Below are 19,390 nucleotides of genomic sequence, written 5' to 3' on the forward strand. Positions count from 1 at the left end.
AAGATGTCAGATTAAGCACCAACTAAATAAAGGTACTATGGCATTCTTAGCTAACATTCCTGACACAAGAAGTCGACGGAGGAAGGTGTTCCTAACTGAAGAACACTGAAGAAGGCAAAGAACATTCTGGAAGACTTATCCTGGCTGTAATTTTGAGAGATTAATCTTTCATATTTTTATTAATTTGGTTTATATATGTGGGACTTGTAGTTATTGGAACAGCATACCATTTAGAATTTTGCGTTATTCATGAATATTTAGCAGTTAAGGGGGAACTGTTTGGTTTGTTAGTAGTTCTGTTAGTTTATTCACTGTTAGAGTTTAATAAATGCATTGTTAGTTATTGCTTATAAAGTGTATATCAGGGAGTTAATTTCATTTAACCATCCCCTCTGAAACAACCAATACCACAGCATAAAAATCAGTGAATAAGGATTGCAGGATGGTGGTCTGATCTTAGGAAAATTAGGAAATCGGCCATCAGGAAAATTCCAAGCTCTCAGATGCTGACTGAAAATGAAATTCTTGCCCTTTGTGTTTCACCGCTGTTAAAATACTCGGGATCCAAATTTGCTGCTCCCACTATGCTCCATTTTCATTAGCCTTTACTGTTCAAGATCAAAATTATCAATTTCTGCTGCAATTAATCTGGCTAGTTTATTTCTTTATTAGTAATCCAATTTGGATTAAGTTTATTTCATTACCTATTCAATATATCTTTGTTGCAAAAAATATTAGATCTTTTCACTTTTCACTTCTTGCTTGCATGTTTACCCTTTTATTCAATTGATACATTTTAGTACAATCCTGTTCTATTTCTTGCTTTTTTTAGGAGCAAGCCATTTTATATTGCATAGCCACTCACTTTACTAATGTATTTATATAGTCCTATTTGATTAAATAGTGGCCACATTAATATCAAAGCAACTGTTTTCATGTAATTAATAAATTTTGCAAAAACCCCATTGAACTAAATAGATCTATTTTCATCTAATTAAAAATTTGGGAGGGTAAACCATTGCAATTAATATCATTTAATTTACATGAAATTATAGTAAATCTATCTGGGCTCATTTGATGTCTTGTCAGCAACTTGATGGGAGATCAAGTAGAATAATAAAAGCTAATTTTACGCTGATACAGCCTGGTCAGTGAGTGTGACACTTGGAGCATTCCAGATACTGCTAGCACGGTCAGTATAAAGGAGTATCTCTCTACTACTGAAAAGGGTATTAACTTTTTTTTGGATCCCAAAACCAGTCTAAAATACATTTTTTTTTATTTTTGGGCCTCTATTAAAGTAGGAATTACTGGCACCATGGTCAAGAAAAATTAGAACAATGAAATATGTAGATATTGGCCTCTAAACTTGTGCCACTTCTTTACAGCCCTAGCCCACAATATTGGCAAAATGTAGAATTGTAGAATAGTTACAGCACACAAGACAATTTAAGTTTATGTCGGCTCTCTGCAAGACCAATTCAGCAAATCTCACTGCCCTATCCTTACCCCACAGTCTGGCATTTTTAAAAAATATATGTATAATTTGTACCATCACTGAATCCGCACTGACAACATCTTAGGGGTTGTCACTGATTGAAAACTCTACTGGACTCACGACATAAATGCAGTGGCCACAAGACCAGGTCAGAGGCTACGAATACTGTGGCAAGTAACTCATCTCCTAACTCCCCAAAGCCGGTCCACTATCTACATGACATAATTCATGAATGTGATTGAATACTCCCCACTTACCTGGATGAGTGCAGCCCCACCAACAGTCAAGAAGCTTTACACCATCCAGGACAAAGCAACCCACTTGATTGGCACTGCATCCACAAACCGATGCTCTGTAGCAGCAGTGTGTACAATTTACAAGTTGCACTGCAGAAGTTCACAAAAGATCCTCAAACAGCTCCTTCCAAACCCATAACCACTTCCACCTAGAAGGACAAGGGTAGCAGATATATGGGAACAACACCACCTTCAAGTTCCCCTCCAAGCCACTGCCCATCCTGACATGGAAATATGTTGCCGTTCCTCATTGTTGCTGGGTCAAAATCCTCGAATTTCCTCCCTAATGGTATTGTGGGTCAACCCACAACAGGTGGACTGCAACATTTTGAGAAGGCACCTCACCACAACCATCTCAATGGCAACTAGGGACTGACAATAAATGTTGGCCAGCATGCAATGCCTACGTCCCACAAAATGAATAAATGTTTAAAAATGAAAATAATTCTGTTCTGAAAGCTGAAATTGAATCTGCTTTCATCACCTTCTCTGGTAGCGCATTACTCTTCTTATCGTAAAAATGCTTCTCTTGCTGGGTTGCTTTGGTTCCTTCTAATAAAATATCAGAATCAGATAATCAAAACAGCTAGATAAAAATTGGTCACTGAATCCAGGAATACACTTCACAACTGCAGTTACCTGCTTCCGTACAAGTGAGTTGGGCTGCATTGTTGCTTGTAGCTGTATATTTATTAAATATAACAATGTAGCCTATTAAATGGAAGCTAAAAACAGCTTTAATTCTTTGCCTCTTTTCTATTTTCATTGATTCCCCCAGTAGGTTCTATCCCCTCTCACAGGCATACCATTTCCTGTGTGTGTTGGACAATAGTAGTGTTGGACCTGTGTCAATGCAGTATGCACCTCTTTGTTAATACAGCCTTAAAATAAGTTTATTGGAGGTGTGAAAGAGCCTTCATGGCAATTTCTGCTCCATTTTTGTCAAATAATTTCTTGTCTAAAATTGAAAATTCATCCCACACGCTCACATCAAAGAATGTGAACAGAAAGTTGAGTTCATGCAGGAGCCCAGAAAGTAAATAAATAGCTAACAATAATATATAAATGGCAGGTGGAAATTTGACCTTTTTTACAGTTTCTATTCACTGGTTTATTACTAAATCGATGCAAGAAATGGCACTTTATATCTGTTCAAGACAAAATCTGTAGCGGGAATTTTGAGCAGCCCTTGATTTTATTAATATGCTGAATTAATAATTTAATCCAGCTGAATACTTGGCTTAATTCTGTAAGCCTTTAAATGTGATTGAACTGTTTCAGTGCAATAGGAGTTTATTCAGCCCATCATTTTAGTACTGGCTCACTGAACATTTTAGCTTCATGCCAATCTCTTGGCTTTTTTCTGCAATGTTGCACATTGTTTAAGTAGGAATAATCATGCATGGTCTTGCTGTATGCCTCAATTTAATTTGCCTTCACCACACTTCTAGGTTGTGCATTCCATACCCTAAGAACTTATTGAGTTGAAAGGTTTTTCTCAGCTCACATTTGCTACTTTTGCAAAACACTTTAAATCTGTATCTTCTGAGGTTTGATCAATTTACAAGTGTGAACAATTTCTCCCTATCTACTCGATCTAGGCCCCTCAATTTTGAAAACTTCTTTCAAATCTTTCCTTAATCTCTCCTCTTCAAAGAAAACAGTTCCAACTACTCCAACTTCCCTCATCACGGAAGTGTTTTAACTCTAGATCCACTCGTGTAACCCTGTTCTGCACTCTCTGCAATGTATTCACATCTTTATACAATCGTTAACCAGTACCTTATAAATGTTCGTCATGACCTCCATCATCTTGTACTCCTCTATTTATGGATACTAAAATACTGTATACTTTATTAACAGCTTTACCTGCCCTGCCAGCTTTAAGTACTTATGCACATACACACACAGATCTCTTTATTGCAATGGATCAACTTAAATTGTATATTCCAAGCTTAGCATATTACCTATCTGAAAGAGCACCTTATCAATTTAATTCTTGAAAGTATATTTTACACATTAACAGTAATTTAACTCATTCCTGGGATGTGGATGCTGCTGGCTGGGCCAGCATTTATTGTCCATCCATGGGTGCAGTTGAAAAGGTGGTGATGAGCCAGCTTCTTGAACCACTGCAGGCCTTGAGGTGTCGGTACACCCGCAATAGCTAGCAAGGTAGATTCAGGATTTTGATTTGACAACAGTGAAGGAACAAGTGATGTATTTCCAATTTAGGATGTTGTTTGACTTGATGGGGAAATTTAAAAATTATGTTCATATATATTCACTGGCCTTGCTATTCTGACTGATAGAAATCATAGTTTTAGAAGGAGTTACAGCAGTGCCTCTTGTAGTTGTTACATACTGATGCCACTGTGTATCAGTGGTAAAAGAAATAAATGTTGGAGGTGGTGAATGGGCTACCAGTCATACAAGTTGCTTTGTCTAGGATGGCTTGAATGTTGCTGGAGCTGCACCCTGCTTGTACCTTGTAGATGGTGGACAAGTTCTGGTAGATATGGATTGAGTTACTTGATGCAGAATTCCTAGCTTCTGGCCTGGTCTTGTAGCTACAGTATTTACATGATCCAGCTCAGTTTGTTGCCAGTGGTAACCCCCAAGATGTTAGCAGCAGGGGATTCAGCAGTGGTAATGCCATTGAATGTCAAGGGGAGATGGTGAGATTCTCGCTTGTGGAGATGGTCATTGCATTACATGTATGTGGCATGACAGTTACTTGCCACTTATCAGCCCAAGTCTGGAAGTTGTCCAGATCTTGATCCATTTGAAATGGACTGCCTTCATATCTGAGGAGTCACGAATGGAACTGAGCATTGTGCAATCATCCCTACTTCTGACCTCCAGGAACCGTAACCAACTTTCATTGGGCCAGATATGAATCCAACCAGAGGAGAGTTTTTCTCCTGATTCCCATTGACTCTGATTTTGCTGGAGATCCTTGATGTCTCAGCAAAATCCTGCCTTGACATCAAGATCAGCCACTCTCACCTCACATCTGGAACTCAGCTGATTTGTCTAAGTATGGACCAAGACAGTAATGAAGTCAGATGTTGAGTGGCCCTGGCAGAAACTGATTATCAATAAGTATGTTACTCTTTTGCAAGTACAACTTGACAGCCCTGTCACAGACCTTATCCACCACCTTGCTGTGATAGAGAGTGGAAAATGATAGAACAGTGTGAGGTCGGGTTGGACTTGTCTTCCTGTTTGTGCACAGGTGATACCCAGACAATTTTCCATATTGTAGTAGAGTGTCTGGATTGCAACAAATTGGCCAGGAGTATAATTAGCTTTAGAGCACAGATCTTCAGTATCATTACTAGAATGTTGTTTGGGCCCATAATCCACTTTTGATAATAGACATTGACATTCACCAGCTAGAGTATGTTCTGTGCTCTTGCTACCCACAATATTCTTTCCAAATTGGTGTTTAATATGGGGAAGTGTGGATTCATTGGTTGAGGGGGCAGGGGATGAAGTGGGTGGTATTCAACCGGTGGTGTCCTTCCCTATGTTTGACCTGATAACATGAGATTTCATAAAGTCCATGGTTGAGCACTCCCAGGGCAATTCTTTCCTGACTATATACCACTGAGCCATCATTTCTGGTGGGTCTATTCTGCAGGTGAGACAGGGCTTACCCATGAAAAGTGCTAGTGGAACACAGTCATACTGTCAAAATAATACCTCACTGGTAATGTCAGGCTGTTGTCTCATTAGTCTGTTAGACTATTCTGCCAATTGTGGCACAAGTCCTCCGGTATATCAAGAAGGAGTATGCAGGGTAAACAGGAACCAGTCAGTATGACTTGTGTTTAAAGTGCATACTGAGTTGTTTACTTACACTGACATTTTAATTATTTCTTTATGGTCAACTATACTAACTTGTGAATTGTCTGTGCAGGGACTTCGAGGTTGCAGCCAAACAGCTTACGGGGAATGTTGATTAAAGGTTAAATAATACTGGCTTGTTAACTAGTGAAGAAATCCACGTTTTTTAATTCAATCTGGGGACACATACAGACAGATCAGAATTTGCAAAGTTATTACCAGCTTTTCTACTTGATGCTCAAAGAAGTGACTTCTATACAAATAGACAAAGTCACTTCAGATATGTGACCTTCCCACCCTCCCCCGTTAGCAACACACATTATAAGGGCAGCATTGGAGAAATACAATATAGTTCATGAAGCTGAAAATTTTGAATATGTCCACTCTGTAGTAGAAGACGACTGGGGTGATATATCTTTTGTGTATTTTCAGTATTTGAATCATAAATGCCTGATTAAGACGACACTTATGATTTTAGTGCACTTAACACACTAAGGACCTCCTCCATCAAACTTTTGGTTCTTTTTAAAATTGTAGGTACTTATCATACTGTCCCTTCTTGTTTAAGTGAAAGTTTATTACTAACTAGGATCTCAGCAGAAGTCAGTCCAGTGTAATTTATACACTTTTCAGCTTAGGTGCAGGCTTGAAATAAGCAGCTATGACAACAACTGTATAAGCTAAGTTGTTCCCAGCTCATTATTTTGATTCAAAATGCTTCTTTTGGTCTAGGTTTCTCACATCTTGATGTTATGCTCGTTGAATGTTATGACCCTAAAGGTGACCAATGGAACATTCTCCAGACTCCTATCTTAGAGGGTCGCAGTGGTCCAGGCTGTGCAGTGCTAGAGGACAATATTTACCTTGTTGGTGGCTACAGCTGGAGTATGGTGAGGCAAATTTGATTCAATATTACGATATTTCATGATAACTGTATTGGGCAATTAGAATTTGACATGTAAGGCAGCATCTCTCTGAATTATAGCTAGTCTTTTTATCATTACCTGTAAATTTGCTACCAATACCTGCAAATATGCCCTTCCACATCAAATTAATGCTTCCTAACCAACTTAAAATTAAGCTTTTTTTTCCCCCTGTTTCCACATGCGGTAACATGCATCTATATTACGTATTTCAACTCAAAATTTCAAGTTTATTCTTTTGATATGGGTTTCTGAGCTTGTTATGGAAAATTCCTTCTACTCAGTTATTTAGATTGCTATTTATTTAGACTGATGGATGCAGCCTGGATAATTCCCATGTGGGGAAGTTGTTACAACCAGGTGAAATGGGTAAATGGTTTCCTGTCTTTGTAAAATCTCTAAGTTGGCCACAGCAAACATCTTAAATCATATTTTGCATGCTACAATATCACACTTCAGTTAAAACTTAGTACTAGCCAAAGTTTATGAGCAAATTACAGGATTTTAAATGAAAGGGGAATTTTATTTCTTGCACCCAGGAAAAATAATTAAAAATGACAAATAGATATAAAGCTTAAAAGACAAGAGCAAATGGGATCAAAAGGCACACCAAGAATCTACAGTTTTGAAATTCCTAAAGTCTATTACATGTTTAACCTAAGAACACAGTTGTTATTTTAATGACTTGCATCCTGTGAAATAGCAAAAGAAATGCTTTTCTTGATTGATGCTTCGCAGGTGTGCTTGTTGAGAGAATGATAGCAAGAAAGCTGTTCAGTTTTATTGTACAAATGCATTTCTTCACTGCTGAACCCAAAGTAGTAGTCTGAGATACATTTCATTTATGTATTCCCATACCTGGCTGAATTGTTATTGTAACCTAGATGACCTCAGCTGATTCTTTCATCCCAACATGTGAAATTTCCAGAAAAGTGTAACCGAAATAAGAGATATAGATCAGAGTGAGATAGTGGGTTTTTTTTTGGTAGTGGGGTCAGATTTTCTGAAGAAGGGTCCAGATCCAAAACGTCAACTTTCCTGCTCTTCTGATGCTGCCTGGCCTGCTGTGTTCATCCAGCTCTACACCTGGTTATCTTATATAGATTAGAGTGATTGGTTTGAGTCATGTCAATGACATTAATTTCAGTTTCCACTAGCCTTATTCATTGATGATGGTTTCCTGAAGATCAGTTCAACCCGGTCAGCAGTTCAAAGTCAGTGTTTTCCCTTTTTTAAAACCATTTTAATCTGAGAAAGATCTCAGGTATTTAAAAAAAATCAAATGATGGAACTTGAAAATTGATATTCCATTCTGACTGCCATCATAAAGTATGGAAATACCAGTTTCTGTACTAGATACATTCCAGAGAAAAGATTTAAGTTTAAAATGGATTTGTTAGTTGCTATGGGTAAATATTGCCATCCTCCATTATTCTGACTAATGAGAGATCTGTCAGCTGGCATTCAGATGTTTTGTTTTATAGAAAAAAAATTGGACCTCCAATGTAATGCCAAACCAGATGCTCAAAATTAGCATTCCTAAATTATAAGACTTTGTTGTTGTTTGCTGTTTACAGCAATTGCATTAATGGTCAAAGCATCTAAAGGCAACAAATTAAGAACCGAATGAAGCATTCAAGTCATTAGGTTTTAGATAAATTCTTTCAAAACTGAACTTGCATTTTTGCACAACATTCAGGTGGGATAACTTGTTATCTAACAGTCAGAATTGTTAGTTTGAGTTTGAACAGGGTCTCTTAAATACACCAGGGGATTACTCTGACATCTGTTGCTTACTATGCAGGCAACTCCCAAACTTTGTGAAATCAGCTTGTTTAAATAACATACATAATGCTGATAGCGCACGCGGCAAGTGATACAAAGCAATGAGAGGCCAGTGCAGTTTAAGCCAGCCCTCTACAGTTTAAAAGGTGTATTTGGGTCTGGAAGCCATTCTAAAAATGATTTTGAAATGGGAACTCTTGGAGTAAAGATTTCCTGTCCCTGGGGTGTGAAAAATGTGGACCAAACACGGTACGAACAACAAAAAAAAAACAAATTCCTGATGGAGTAACTCCCAAAACCCCCACCCCAGTTAAATAAGCACTTCAGAATCTCATCATTAATGTATTTGCACTATATTAAAGCACAACTCACATTATACTTCTCTCCTCCACTGAGAAACAAGATGGCATAAATTCCTGATACGTAAATTAGTGGGTACCTGGCTGCTGCAGCTCATGGAATGATTGTCCCAGTAATCACACAATTACTTCTTCAGATGCCTCTATATACACCATGGCCATTATGCTCATTGATCTTTCATGCAAGTCAGTACCAGCAAATTACCAGTCTCACTACGTTACCATGCCTCCTCATGGACCAACTAGACACCACTTCAAGCCTTCAGTGTTTTATGTGAGTTGTATGCATCTAGCTGATCACTGTGTGCTCATCTACACTTTGCACTCATATGGACATATGGATCCTATGATTCATGGATTTAAAGCTCATGATGTATTAATGTTGTTTGGAGTCTTGGATTACAAAGCGGATGCAACCAAACAAATGTTAATTTTGATTTTCTTTTTTAAATATATACGGTAGCATTTTAGTTTTGTTTGTGTGGAGATGGAGAGCTACCACCTAGAATTAGCATCTTCTGCAGTCCGCATAATGTAGGTATACTATTAAGAAGCCCCAGGACTTTGATCTAGTGACATGAAGGAATGACAATTTAGTTACATACATTAAGAAAATCTATGCCTTGGAGAGGAACTTGCAGGCAATGGCATTCCCAAACATTCTCTTAATGTAGAGGTCACAAGTTTGAAAGATGCTACTGAAGGATTCTTGGTGAGATGCCCCTGAGCACCTTATACGTATACAGTACATACTGCTGCCACTATGCATCAATGGTGGAAGAATGAATGTTGAAAGTGGTGAATGAAGGGCCAGTCACGTGCGTTGCCTTGGCCTGGTGCTGAGCTTTTCAATTGTTGTTCAAACCACACTCGTTCACATAAATAGAGTATATTCCATTCTCCTAACTTTATTATCAGGATTTGAGTTTCTATCCTCAGAATTCTCAGTCTCTGTTCATCATTAGAATATCCATGGCTGAGACCAAGTAAAGTGAGAGGACTGAAACTATTAATCCTTCCTTCCCATCTATCTACCCTTCATCCCAGATCACTGATTTGTGAACTGACAAAACTGTAAAGGCTGCACAATTGGCTTAACTCCCTCCCTTTTCCCTGACTGTAAATGTACTTTATACCTTTCTCCCTTACAAATCCCCAAGAACAACCACTGTCATGATGTGAACATTCTGTGTGTAGCCCAGGAGGCTACAAGAGGCCCTGGTTCATTCACTGCCTGTTCCAGAGGTATGTAACCTGAACACTTCTGCATAGGTAGATTAAAATATATGCATAAGTCCAAGATTTAATACATTGAATTATATAATGTGATTTGTCATTTTTGTTCAGCATGTTTGCATTATTGTATTTTTCAAATTAGCTTTTCGGATAGTTGACTGCTGTGACAGCAAAAGTAAGGTTGAGACAGTTAGTGAACAAGCAATTGCTTTTCTGTTTACCACTATGTCCGTCAGATGAGGCAATCACAATCACAGACAGCCTAATCATAACAGGGTTCTGATAAAATCATCAATCTGAAACATTAATTCAGTTCCTCTGTCCACAGAGACAGCTTGACCTGCTGAGTATTCCCAGAAAAGATTGTGTTGGTTGCAACTTTCATTTTTTTTTGTTTTCCTCCTCCTTCTGCTCACCCTCCTCAGTTGGTCACAGCACTGATCCTTCATGATGGAAACATTTGCAGCACGCAGCAGATCCCCACAGATCTAGGTAGCTGCAGTACGAAATACCGCAAGGACATAGCAGATCAGGCAGCATCAGAGGAGCAGGAAGGTTGACGTTTCAGGTCCTCCAGCTCCACACTGTGTTGTCTCTGACTCTAGCATCTGCAGATCTTGCTATCTCCAAAGACAAGGCCTCACCAGAGTGTTCCATGCATTGTTTACACACCGTAATGGCATTTCCCCTCAAATTTTTATGCCTTTCATTGCATTCATGCCATTGTGTGTGCAAATGTTGTGCACCAGTGTCATGCACCACGTCAAAGGGTAACCCTGGTCACCCAGTAGTCACTGTCAGATTTGCTGTGATAGCTAAAATGCATGTGCTATAGTGAACTGCTGCAGAATGAAGGCATTGTGATTGCTGTCAGTATACCAGAAATTGTTTTCCATGATTTGTCATATTTGATCCCACACCATTCTATTTTGAGTGTGTGGAATCCCTTTCAGTTGTGATACATCTTAGATGATATGTGACACCTAAAAAGTTATGTGTGTATTCAGTAACAGCCTACACTGAGAAACTTACATTCTACCTGAAGCAACACCCCTCTTTTCAGTCAGAGATTTAAATATATTGAGCTCCTTTGGATTATACAGCCACAGTGACCTCCCTAATGCAACAATGATCAACAACCTAGGAATATTGGAATTAGCACTGCTCCTGAATGAAAGTAACCAAAAGAATGGATTAAAAAATACAGCATCACAAATCTTCTCAACCATCGGCAATGAAGTTGCAGTTTGCAAATTTCATGACAGCATCCTCAATGCAGCAGATAAGTATAACACACTTGATAATTCACCAAGAGATTTAGTGTGAAAAAGGGCTCCGGTGAGATGGGGGCTGTGAAATGGAGGTTGCAGGATGTGGTTTAATGTAAAAAAAGAGTAGCTTTTAGAAGCCTACCTCGCTTCTGATGACAGATCCCTTTATCAGGCTTTGAGCATCTTTCTCCCACACCACCCATCTACTCAAACCTCAGAAGCGCGCAGGAAAATCTAACAGTTGCTCCCTGTTTGGGTTTCACACATGGTAGCTGTCCTGCCCCAGTGCTCAAATCCAGGCCTTCAACTGGAAATTAATTGGCCAACTGCTGGCCTCAGTTGGTAATGGGGTGACGTGGTGCAAATGTCAAAACAATCCACAAGTCATTTCACCCCAGATGTAATCAGACTGTTCCACTCTGGCATCCTCCCCACGTCTAACCTCGCTGCCAAGGACATTAAAATCTGATGAGATTTTCAGATTGTAGAACTGCTCCCTAAAATCCTTCACCTGTGAGCTGATTTCCCTACAATTTTGTCTTTGTCCAATCTCCTAGTCATGAAGTTACAATTACTAAAAAAAAAATCATCTAGTTCATTAGATTATAGGAACTGCCGATGCTGGAGAACGTGAGATAACTTGGTGTGAAGCTGGATGAACACTGCAGGCCAAGCAGCATCAGAGGAGCAGGAAGGATGACGTTTCGGGTTGAGACCCTTCTTCAGAAATGTTAGCAAACAAACTTTCATTCTCCTCTGATGCTGCTTGGCCTGCTGTGTTCATCCAGCTTCACACCGTGTTATCTCACCTAGTTCATTGATGCTTTTTCGGGAAGGAAATCTGCCAGCCTTATCTGGCCCACACGTAACTCCAAACCCACAGCTACATAATTGACTCTTCACTGCCCTCTGGTATACCCAGACATGCGCTTCATTTCATGGGCTATTGGGGACGAGCAACAAATGCTGGTCTTTCTAGCAAAGCTCATGCCTCGTAAAAGAGGAAATAAATTTACTTTCAGATAACATTTCACCAACTTTGAAGTCAATAATGGATAGGATCTTCTGAGATTGTTATTTAATTCCAACCAGTTGAAAAATAGTTGATAACAGATTCATCACCTAAAACACATAGCTTCTGAGCTACTTTCTATTTATCTCAATGTCAATGGAAACCATTAAGCATTATTAAAGGCAACCAATTCATTGGGGCCTCTCTTGCATCCCACAACACTGCAATTTTATCTAATTCAAATGTCAACTCAAGACCATTATTGTAAATAACCAAAACTAGTTGAGGAACAATCTAGTGGGCCTTTTTGTAGTCTTGCATCCATAAAATAATAATAAGAAATCCTTTTCGTATTCTGATTTTTTTAAACGTATAGACTTTGCACCATCTAGTGCTGTTTAACAGTATTACCAAATAATTTGGAATACATGAATGCATCAAATATTGCCTGTGTGCAGAAATGCTGATGACTTTTAGAAGACTTTAAAAACAGATAAGCTGTAATAAATTTTGGAAGTAGAGTGAAAAATGTATAAGAAAGTGAAACATATAAACTGCAAGAATAGCTATCATTCAAAGGTTTACCAGATGTTTTTCATTTCATGACCTTCTATGACCCACAATGATGTTTCACTGTATTTTACTAAAAATAGGACTATTTTGTTTATTTGAAAAGGTATTCCAAAAGGTGCATTCACCTTATTAATCACTCCTTTCTTAGTAAACAGGAATTCTAATAAAACCTCCCCATTTTACAGAGTAAGTTAAAAGGATCTGACATGATACATTGTTAAAAATGTACATGTTGTCCTTCCTGCTCTGCTGCTTTATGGTGTCACTGGTGAGCAATGACCCCTAGATCAACACTATTGGGGAAGAATGGATATCCTGACTTTATTATCATAACAAGAGATAACCTAGAACTACAATGTTCTGGTTTGCTTTGTTGCATCATTCCAAAATGCTCACCATGAGTGACACATGGGGTAACCCTCCTTTTGAGTAACTCATGCAATATTTTGACTTTAACAGCCATCATACAGTGGCTCAACTGTTTATACGTGGATCTTACTTAGGTAATATAAAAATAGTTACTGTGATCAGCTGAATATCCTGTAAAAGAATTATGGAATACCATTTTTAGTTAGCAAGCAAGTGACCTGTGGTCAATGTGTTAAATCAACAACAATAATTTGTAGTTATATAGCACCTTCAACTTAATAAATTTTCCCAAGGGCTAATTATAAAGCAAAATATAACACTAAGCCACATAAGGATACATTAGGGTGGATGACTAAAATCTTGGTCAAAGAGGCCATTTTATGGAAACTTCTTAAGAAAAAGCTTTTTGTTTATTATTCATTAACGGGATGTGTGCTTCATTGGCCGGAACAACATTTACTGTTGTTTGCTGTTTGCTGTTTGGAAGGTGGTTATGAGCTGCCTTCTTGAACTGCTAGTCCTTTTCATGTGGGTAGACCCACAATGCTGCTATGAAGGGAATTTGAGGATTTTGATACAGCAACATTGTAGGAATTTTCAAGTTAGAATGGTAAGTGGCTTGGAGGGAAACCTACAGGTAGTAGTATTCCGGCTGTGTTGTCCTTCTGTAAGGTTGAGGATTTGGAAGGTGCTGTCAAAGGAGCTTGGTGAATTTTTGCAGTGCATCTTCTAGATGTACACGTTTCTGCTACTGAACCTAGGTGATGGAGGGAATGAATGTTTGTGGATGTGGTACCAATCAAATGGGCTGCTTTGTCCTGGATGCTGGCAAGTTCTTGAGTCTTGTGGAGTTGCACCCATCCAGGCAAGTTGGAAGTATTCTGTCACACTTTTGACTTGTGCCTTGTAGATAGTGGAAAGATTTTGGGGAGTCAGGAGGTGAGTTACCCACAATAGAATGTCTAGTCTGGGTGACTTTAGCCTGCTGTTGTAGGCACAATATTTGGGTAGTAGAGTTCACTTTTTGGCCAACGATAATGCCCTGGATGTTGACAGTGGGGGATTTTGCAATAACAATGTCTTTCAATGCCAAGGTGTGATGATTAGGTTGTTATTGGGGATGGTCATGGTCATGGCCTGCCATTTGTGTGGTGTGAATGTTACTGGCCATAAGACCCTAAGAATTAAGAACAGGAATAAGCCATTTGGCAAAGGCACTCACAGATTCACAGAGAGTGGTGAGGATTGAGTCATGGTGTATATTTAAGGCTGAGACAGTTTCTTGATCAGTAGGGGAATTGAGCGTTATAATGAAAAGGCAGCAAAGTGGATGTGAGGAATGTTGGACCAGCTATGATCCTATTGAATGGCACAGCAAGCTCAAGGGGCTGAAGTTCACAAAGTTATTGAAAATTAATGTGCAGGTCCAACAAGCAGTTGAGAAGGCAAATGGCATGCTGGCCTAGATTACAAGAGACTTTGGCTACAATAGCAAGATTTTTTGCTTCAGATGTGCAGAACTTTGAGGTTTCACTTGGAGTACATGTTACAGATTTGGTCCCCTTACCTAGGGAAGGATGTGTTTATTTAAAAGGCATGCAGCAGAAGTTCATCACTCCAGTTTCTGGGATTATCTTACAGTGATAGAAGAGACTAGGCACATATTCTCTAACATTTTAAATTAGGAGAGGTGATTTTATTGGACCTTACAAAGCTCATGAAGGGCTTGAGAGGTAGAACCACGAGGCAGCTTCGGAATAAAAGGGATGCTTTTTAGGACTGAGATCAGCAGGAAGTTCGTCACTCAGGGTAATGAAGTTTTTGAATTCTCCATCCCAGATGTCTGTGGAAGTAGAGCTGTTGCATCTGTTCAAGACAGAGATCAATAGAATTCTAGATATTATTAACATCAGTGTATAGAGCAGAATAATATCATTGAGGCAGATATTAGCTGTGATCCAGGACAGAAGAGCTCATTCAAGAGGCCTAATAGCTACTTCCAGCTCCTTTATTCCTATACGTCCCTCCAATGTATTCACCATATTGTCAGCCTTCCCATCTCCCAATGTGTCATCAATGGACCAGAAAAATCCAGCCCAGGTTTTGGTTAACCGAGAACCAATGGATACTGGTGAGTAAAGCTGTTTTTGGTATATGTGATAGGGTGCAAGTTAGGACACTAGCATCAGAGCTTTGGATCATCTGAAATATATGGCTTGACATATAGAACATATGAGGTCAACAGGAATGTATTATAGTGATAAAATCTTGAGGTAACAGATAAATGGATGAGTTTCAACAGCAGATGAGCTGAAGTGAGAACCGAAAAAACTGTGGATGCGGTAAATTAGGAACAAAAACGGAAGTTGCTGGATAAGCTCAGCAGGTCTGGCAGCATCTGTGAAGAAAGAGTCAGAGTTAACTTTTTGGGTCTGGTGATCCTTCCTCAGAACTTTCTGTTTCTGAGCTGAAGTTGGAGTTGAGTCAGGCAAAGTTACTGAAGTAGTATTATCTGACATTAGTGATGGTATAAATATGTGATTAAATTTCATTTCCAACACAAGTATGACATCAAAGTTCTGAATAGTCTACTTTAATCTCAAACAATTGCCAAGGAAAAAAAGAGTTGGTGGCTTAGGAACAGAGTTTGTGACAGGAACTCAAAGACAATAGTGTCAGTCTTCCCAATATTTAATTCAAGTTAATGTGTGGCTCAGGAGAAATATGATTTTTTTTAAAGCTTATGGCTTATGTTAGTTTGAAATATTGTGTTTGATATTACAGGGAGCCTACAAATCTTCAACAATTTGCTACAGCCCTGAGAAAACGACTTGGACAGAATTGGAAGGGGAAGTTGCTGAGCCATTAGCTGGCCCAGCATGCGCAACTGTTACACTGCCAGCCTGTGTGCCGTATAATAAATAAAACAATTTGTCGCTTTGCAACATTAATATAAACACTGAGACAATTTATTTAAATTATACCATGCAAAGTACTGAATTCTTACTCCCAAACATATTTAATGTTTGAAATGTGCTTTTTTACAATGGTAATTTATGACGATGAAAAAATGTTATGTAAATCTTTGTATCTTTCAGGAGAAAGGCATGACCAAGTAAAATAATGATGTAGTAGAATATAACAATATGTAAATTTTGTACAGGATAAAAAGTGTAAATGAAGCTTGTCTGTTGAAAACATACTTAAATAAAAACTTTAAAAATCCTGAGTGATTTAATTTTATTGCACAGTTAGATATAATTCTTGTTTGCATTTAACTTACATTCGATGATTTATGTTTGTATATTTTGTAATGTCACTGTTTTTGATTTTGATTTGTTGACATCTTGTTCAAAAGCTGAGAAGAACAGCACACTTTCATAAGAATAAGGTAATTTTTGGTACCAGCTTTCTGTCTAAAGCTGTACACAAGGATATGTGGACTCCAGCTTTTGTGGAATTTGTGTCAGTTTCAATGCATTGGGCAAGTTGTCTGGATTAACATGTGTATTCCATATTTAACCCAATGGTATATTGTGGGAAGGTTGGGATTAGTTTGCAGTTAACAATAGAATTTGTACTAACCTCAGAAATGTAAATGGGATGGGATTTATTCTCCATTGAGTATGTATGGGGTTGTGTCTGCAAGAAGTCATAAGTTGTTAGTCATGACCTTTGTGACATACAAATTGTTGGAGATAGATACATGACCAGAGTAAATGAAGCAATGTACCTTTCTTTCTGTAGCTCCCGTCAATAATTGGTACATTGGGCCAATCTTACTGCTGCAACAAGCAACAACAAACATGAGTCTCATCTAGTGGAACTCAACAAAAAGCAGCCAAATTATTCACCCTTAAAGAGTCTATTAAAACATCGTCTGCCCCAAAAGCAATCTTTTTCATCTGCGGTCTGGAACGTTATATTCTTCCTTCTCATGACCATCAGTCTTTCAACATTAAGGAAAACATGCTGGATTAGCTCAATGAAGTAACCACTGATTTCCCACATTGTTTGCCAAGGAGACAATCAATGCTCCAAAAATACATTAGTTTAATGATAAATTTCAATAAAATGTCCAAGCTTTCTACAAAGTTCATTGGATAGTTGAGGGGATTGGTTGAATGAATGAGATGATTGAAAAATTGACTGCAGTATATATTTTTGGTCTGGCAGGAGTATTTATGCAGTGCTCAGTCTGGAAGTAATTATGAATGGAAATTCATCCCAATAATCATCCTGGCTATTTTAGTTCTTAATTTTGACTCTTTTTCTTCTGTTCTGCTGTAGCATTTTATTCTCATTTAGTAATGAATCATGGGCTTGTCTTACTATCATCCAAGACTAAGCAAACATTGCTCTGATAAAGATCACAATATGATCAAATTCAATGTTGGGTTTGAGTAGGATAACTTAACATAGCTTTTACTGTTCTAGATCTTGTAAGGCTAATTTCAAGGACTAGACAGTGGCTAACAATAGCAAATTGGTCAACATTATTATCTGATAAAAACAACAAATGACCAGTGGGAAGTATTCAAAAATCAATTAAGCTTGATAGTCAACCAACATATACTCCTAAAGGACAAGAGTTCTAATTATCAAATAAAGCAAAGGGTTCAGAAAAGATTATCTAGCTCAGTACCAGGGATTAGACGTTTCAGTTATGACACTGGTGAAGCTGGTGTTTTCTTCTTTAGAACAGTGAAGGTGAAGAGGAGATTTTCAGGAGATGTTCAATATCCTGAATGGTAAATCAAAGGAGAATAGTTCCAGTGCAAGAGGAGTCAGTACCCAATGGACTAGATTTAAGATGATTGACAAATAACCAAAGGTGTATGAGGCACACTTTATTTTTACACAGCAAGCTTTATTGTTTAGAATGCACAAACTGAAAGAGTGGTGGAAACAAGGACATTATTACCATTCAATAAGGAATTGAATAAATGCTTAACAATAGAAGATTTAAAGACAATGGAAAAAGAGCAGGGAAGTGGCATCAATTAGATAGCTCTACAAAAGAGCTGGTATAGGTACAATGGGCTGATATGCTGTATCATTTATTGATCCTAATATCCTCAGGTCACCTGAAAGGCATGCATTCTAGAAATTGCAGAAATAGCTCATAGTCAGAATTTTTAACTGTTCTGTAAATAATATATCAAACTTATTTTTTCTCTCATTCACTCAGGACATAGAAGAAAAACGGAGATTTAAAAGTTGATCCTCTCCCTATCAATAATTTGTTTGTATTGGATGGTAACAAGCTACAGGAGCCACAACGGAGTGCCTCCTAAATATGAACAAAATTAATGTTGTTGTATTTCCTGTGTCTGTGTTTAGATGTATGGAAATAACTCTTGGGAATTCACTGTAGTGTTGCATCTGTACTTCAGGTGAAGCATAGTGTAGTTAAGTGAAGAGTAATTGTGTTTAATAAAGCCTATTTTTGTTACTGTCATTTGTGAATCCATCTGTAATTATTTCAAGATCTAACAAGGCAATGCCTGGTAATTTCCACTGCCTTCTGCAGTAACAAATCAAATTCCTGATACATCTATTAGTTTTATTATTGAGGTGTGAAAAAAATTAAGCTGTTTTAGTGAAATGTTTTGTAACACTATCCTGAGCCTGTGGATTGCAGGACCTACACAATCCATTAATGGTCTATAATCCCAGCATTATGTATCCTGGGACTGCTAGGGTAGTAGAAACCAAACTAGATGAGACTCTTTCTTGTTATTACCAGCAATTACTCTGTTCCTTAAACTTCCATTGGGTATTTTGTTGCAGAAAAGCAACATACCTGGAAACTACTGATGGGTCTTCACTCAACAAATTAATTTTGCAGCTTCTCTGAAACTTCTGACTGGACTTATGAATAGTGGTTGAGTTTCCCATGTTGTTTTCTTACAATACCAACAGCATGTAAACGGTAAAATGATAAGCAGATGCTGATTGTAGTGCTGCTTTGCTTTGTTAGGAGTGAACTTTATATGTATTCATTCAAATGCATTACTGATGTCTGATTCGGTTTTTTTTTCATGTGGCTTTCTTTTCATAACCAATACTCCAAAAAACCGCTTTTGATACTCTGAGCATGTTCCGAGAATAAATGTATGACTGAATCTTACAGTATTAGATGTAAGTCTGACAGGTTTCTGTGTATTAACCCAGTGTTAGACTTATTTTTCTGAGTCAGGGATCAGCAAACAT

At 38.1% G+C, this 19,390-nt stretch overlaps 1 protein-coding gene across 1 annotated transcript in view; it reads left to right on the forward strand.

Moving 5' to 3' along the window:
• klhl14 (kelch-like family member 14) overlaps positions 1-16,352 on the forward strand; it is a 149,398-nt gene extending 133,046 nt beyond the window's left edge. Inside the window, exons 8-9 of the mRNA XM_048528522.2 lie at positions 6,379-6,536; positions 15,959-16,352. Coding sequence (XP_048384479.1) covers positions 6,379-6,536; positions 15,959-16,099 — 299 coding nt within the window. The 3' untranslated portion in view covers positions 16,100-16,352. The remainder of the gene's footprint in view (positions 1-6,378; positions 6,537-15,958) is intronic.
• The last annotated feature ends 3,038 nt before the right edge of the window (positions 16,353-19,390 follow it).

This window comes from Stegostoma tigrinum, chromosome 5 (assembly GCF_030684315.1).
Source record: "Stegostoma tigrinum isolate sSteTig4 chromosome 5, sSteTig4.hap1, whole genome shotgun sequence".
Lineage (NCBI taxonomy): Eukaryota > Metazoa > Chordata > Chondrichthyes > Orectolobiformes > Stegostomatidae > Stegostoma > Stegostoma tigrinum.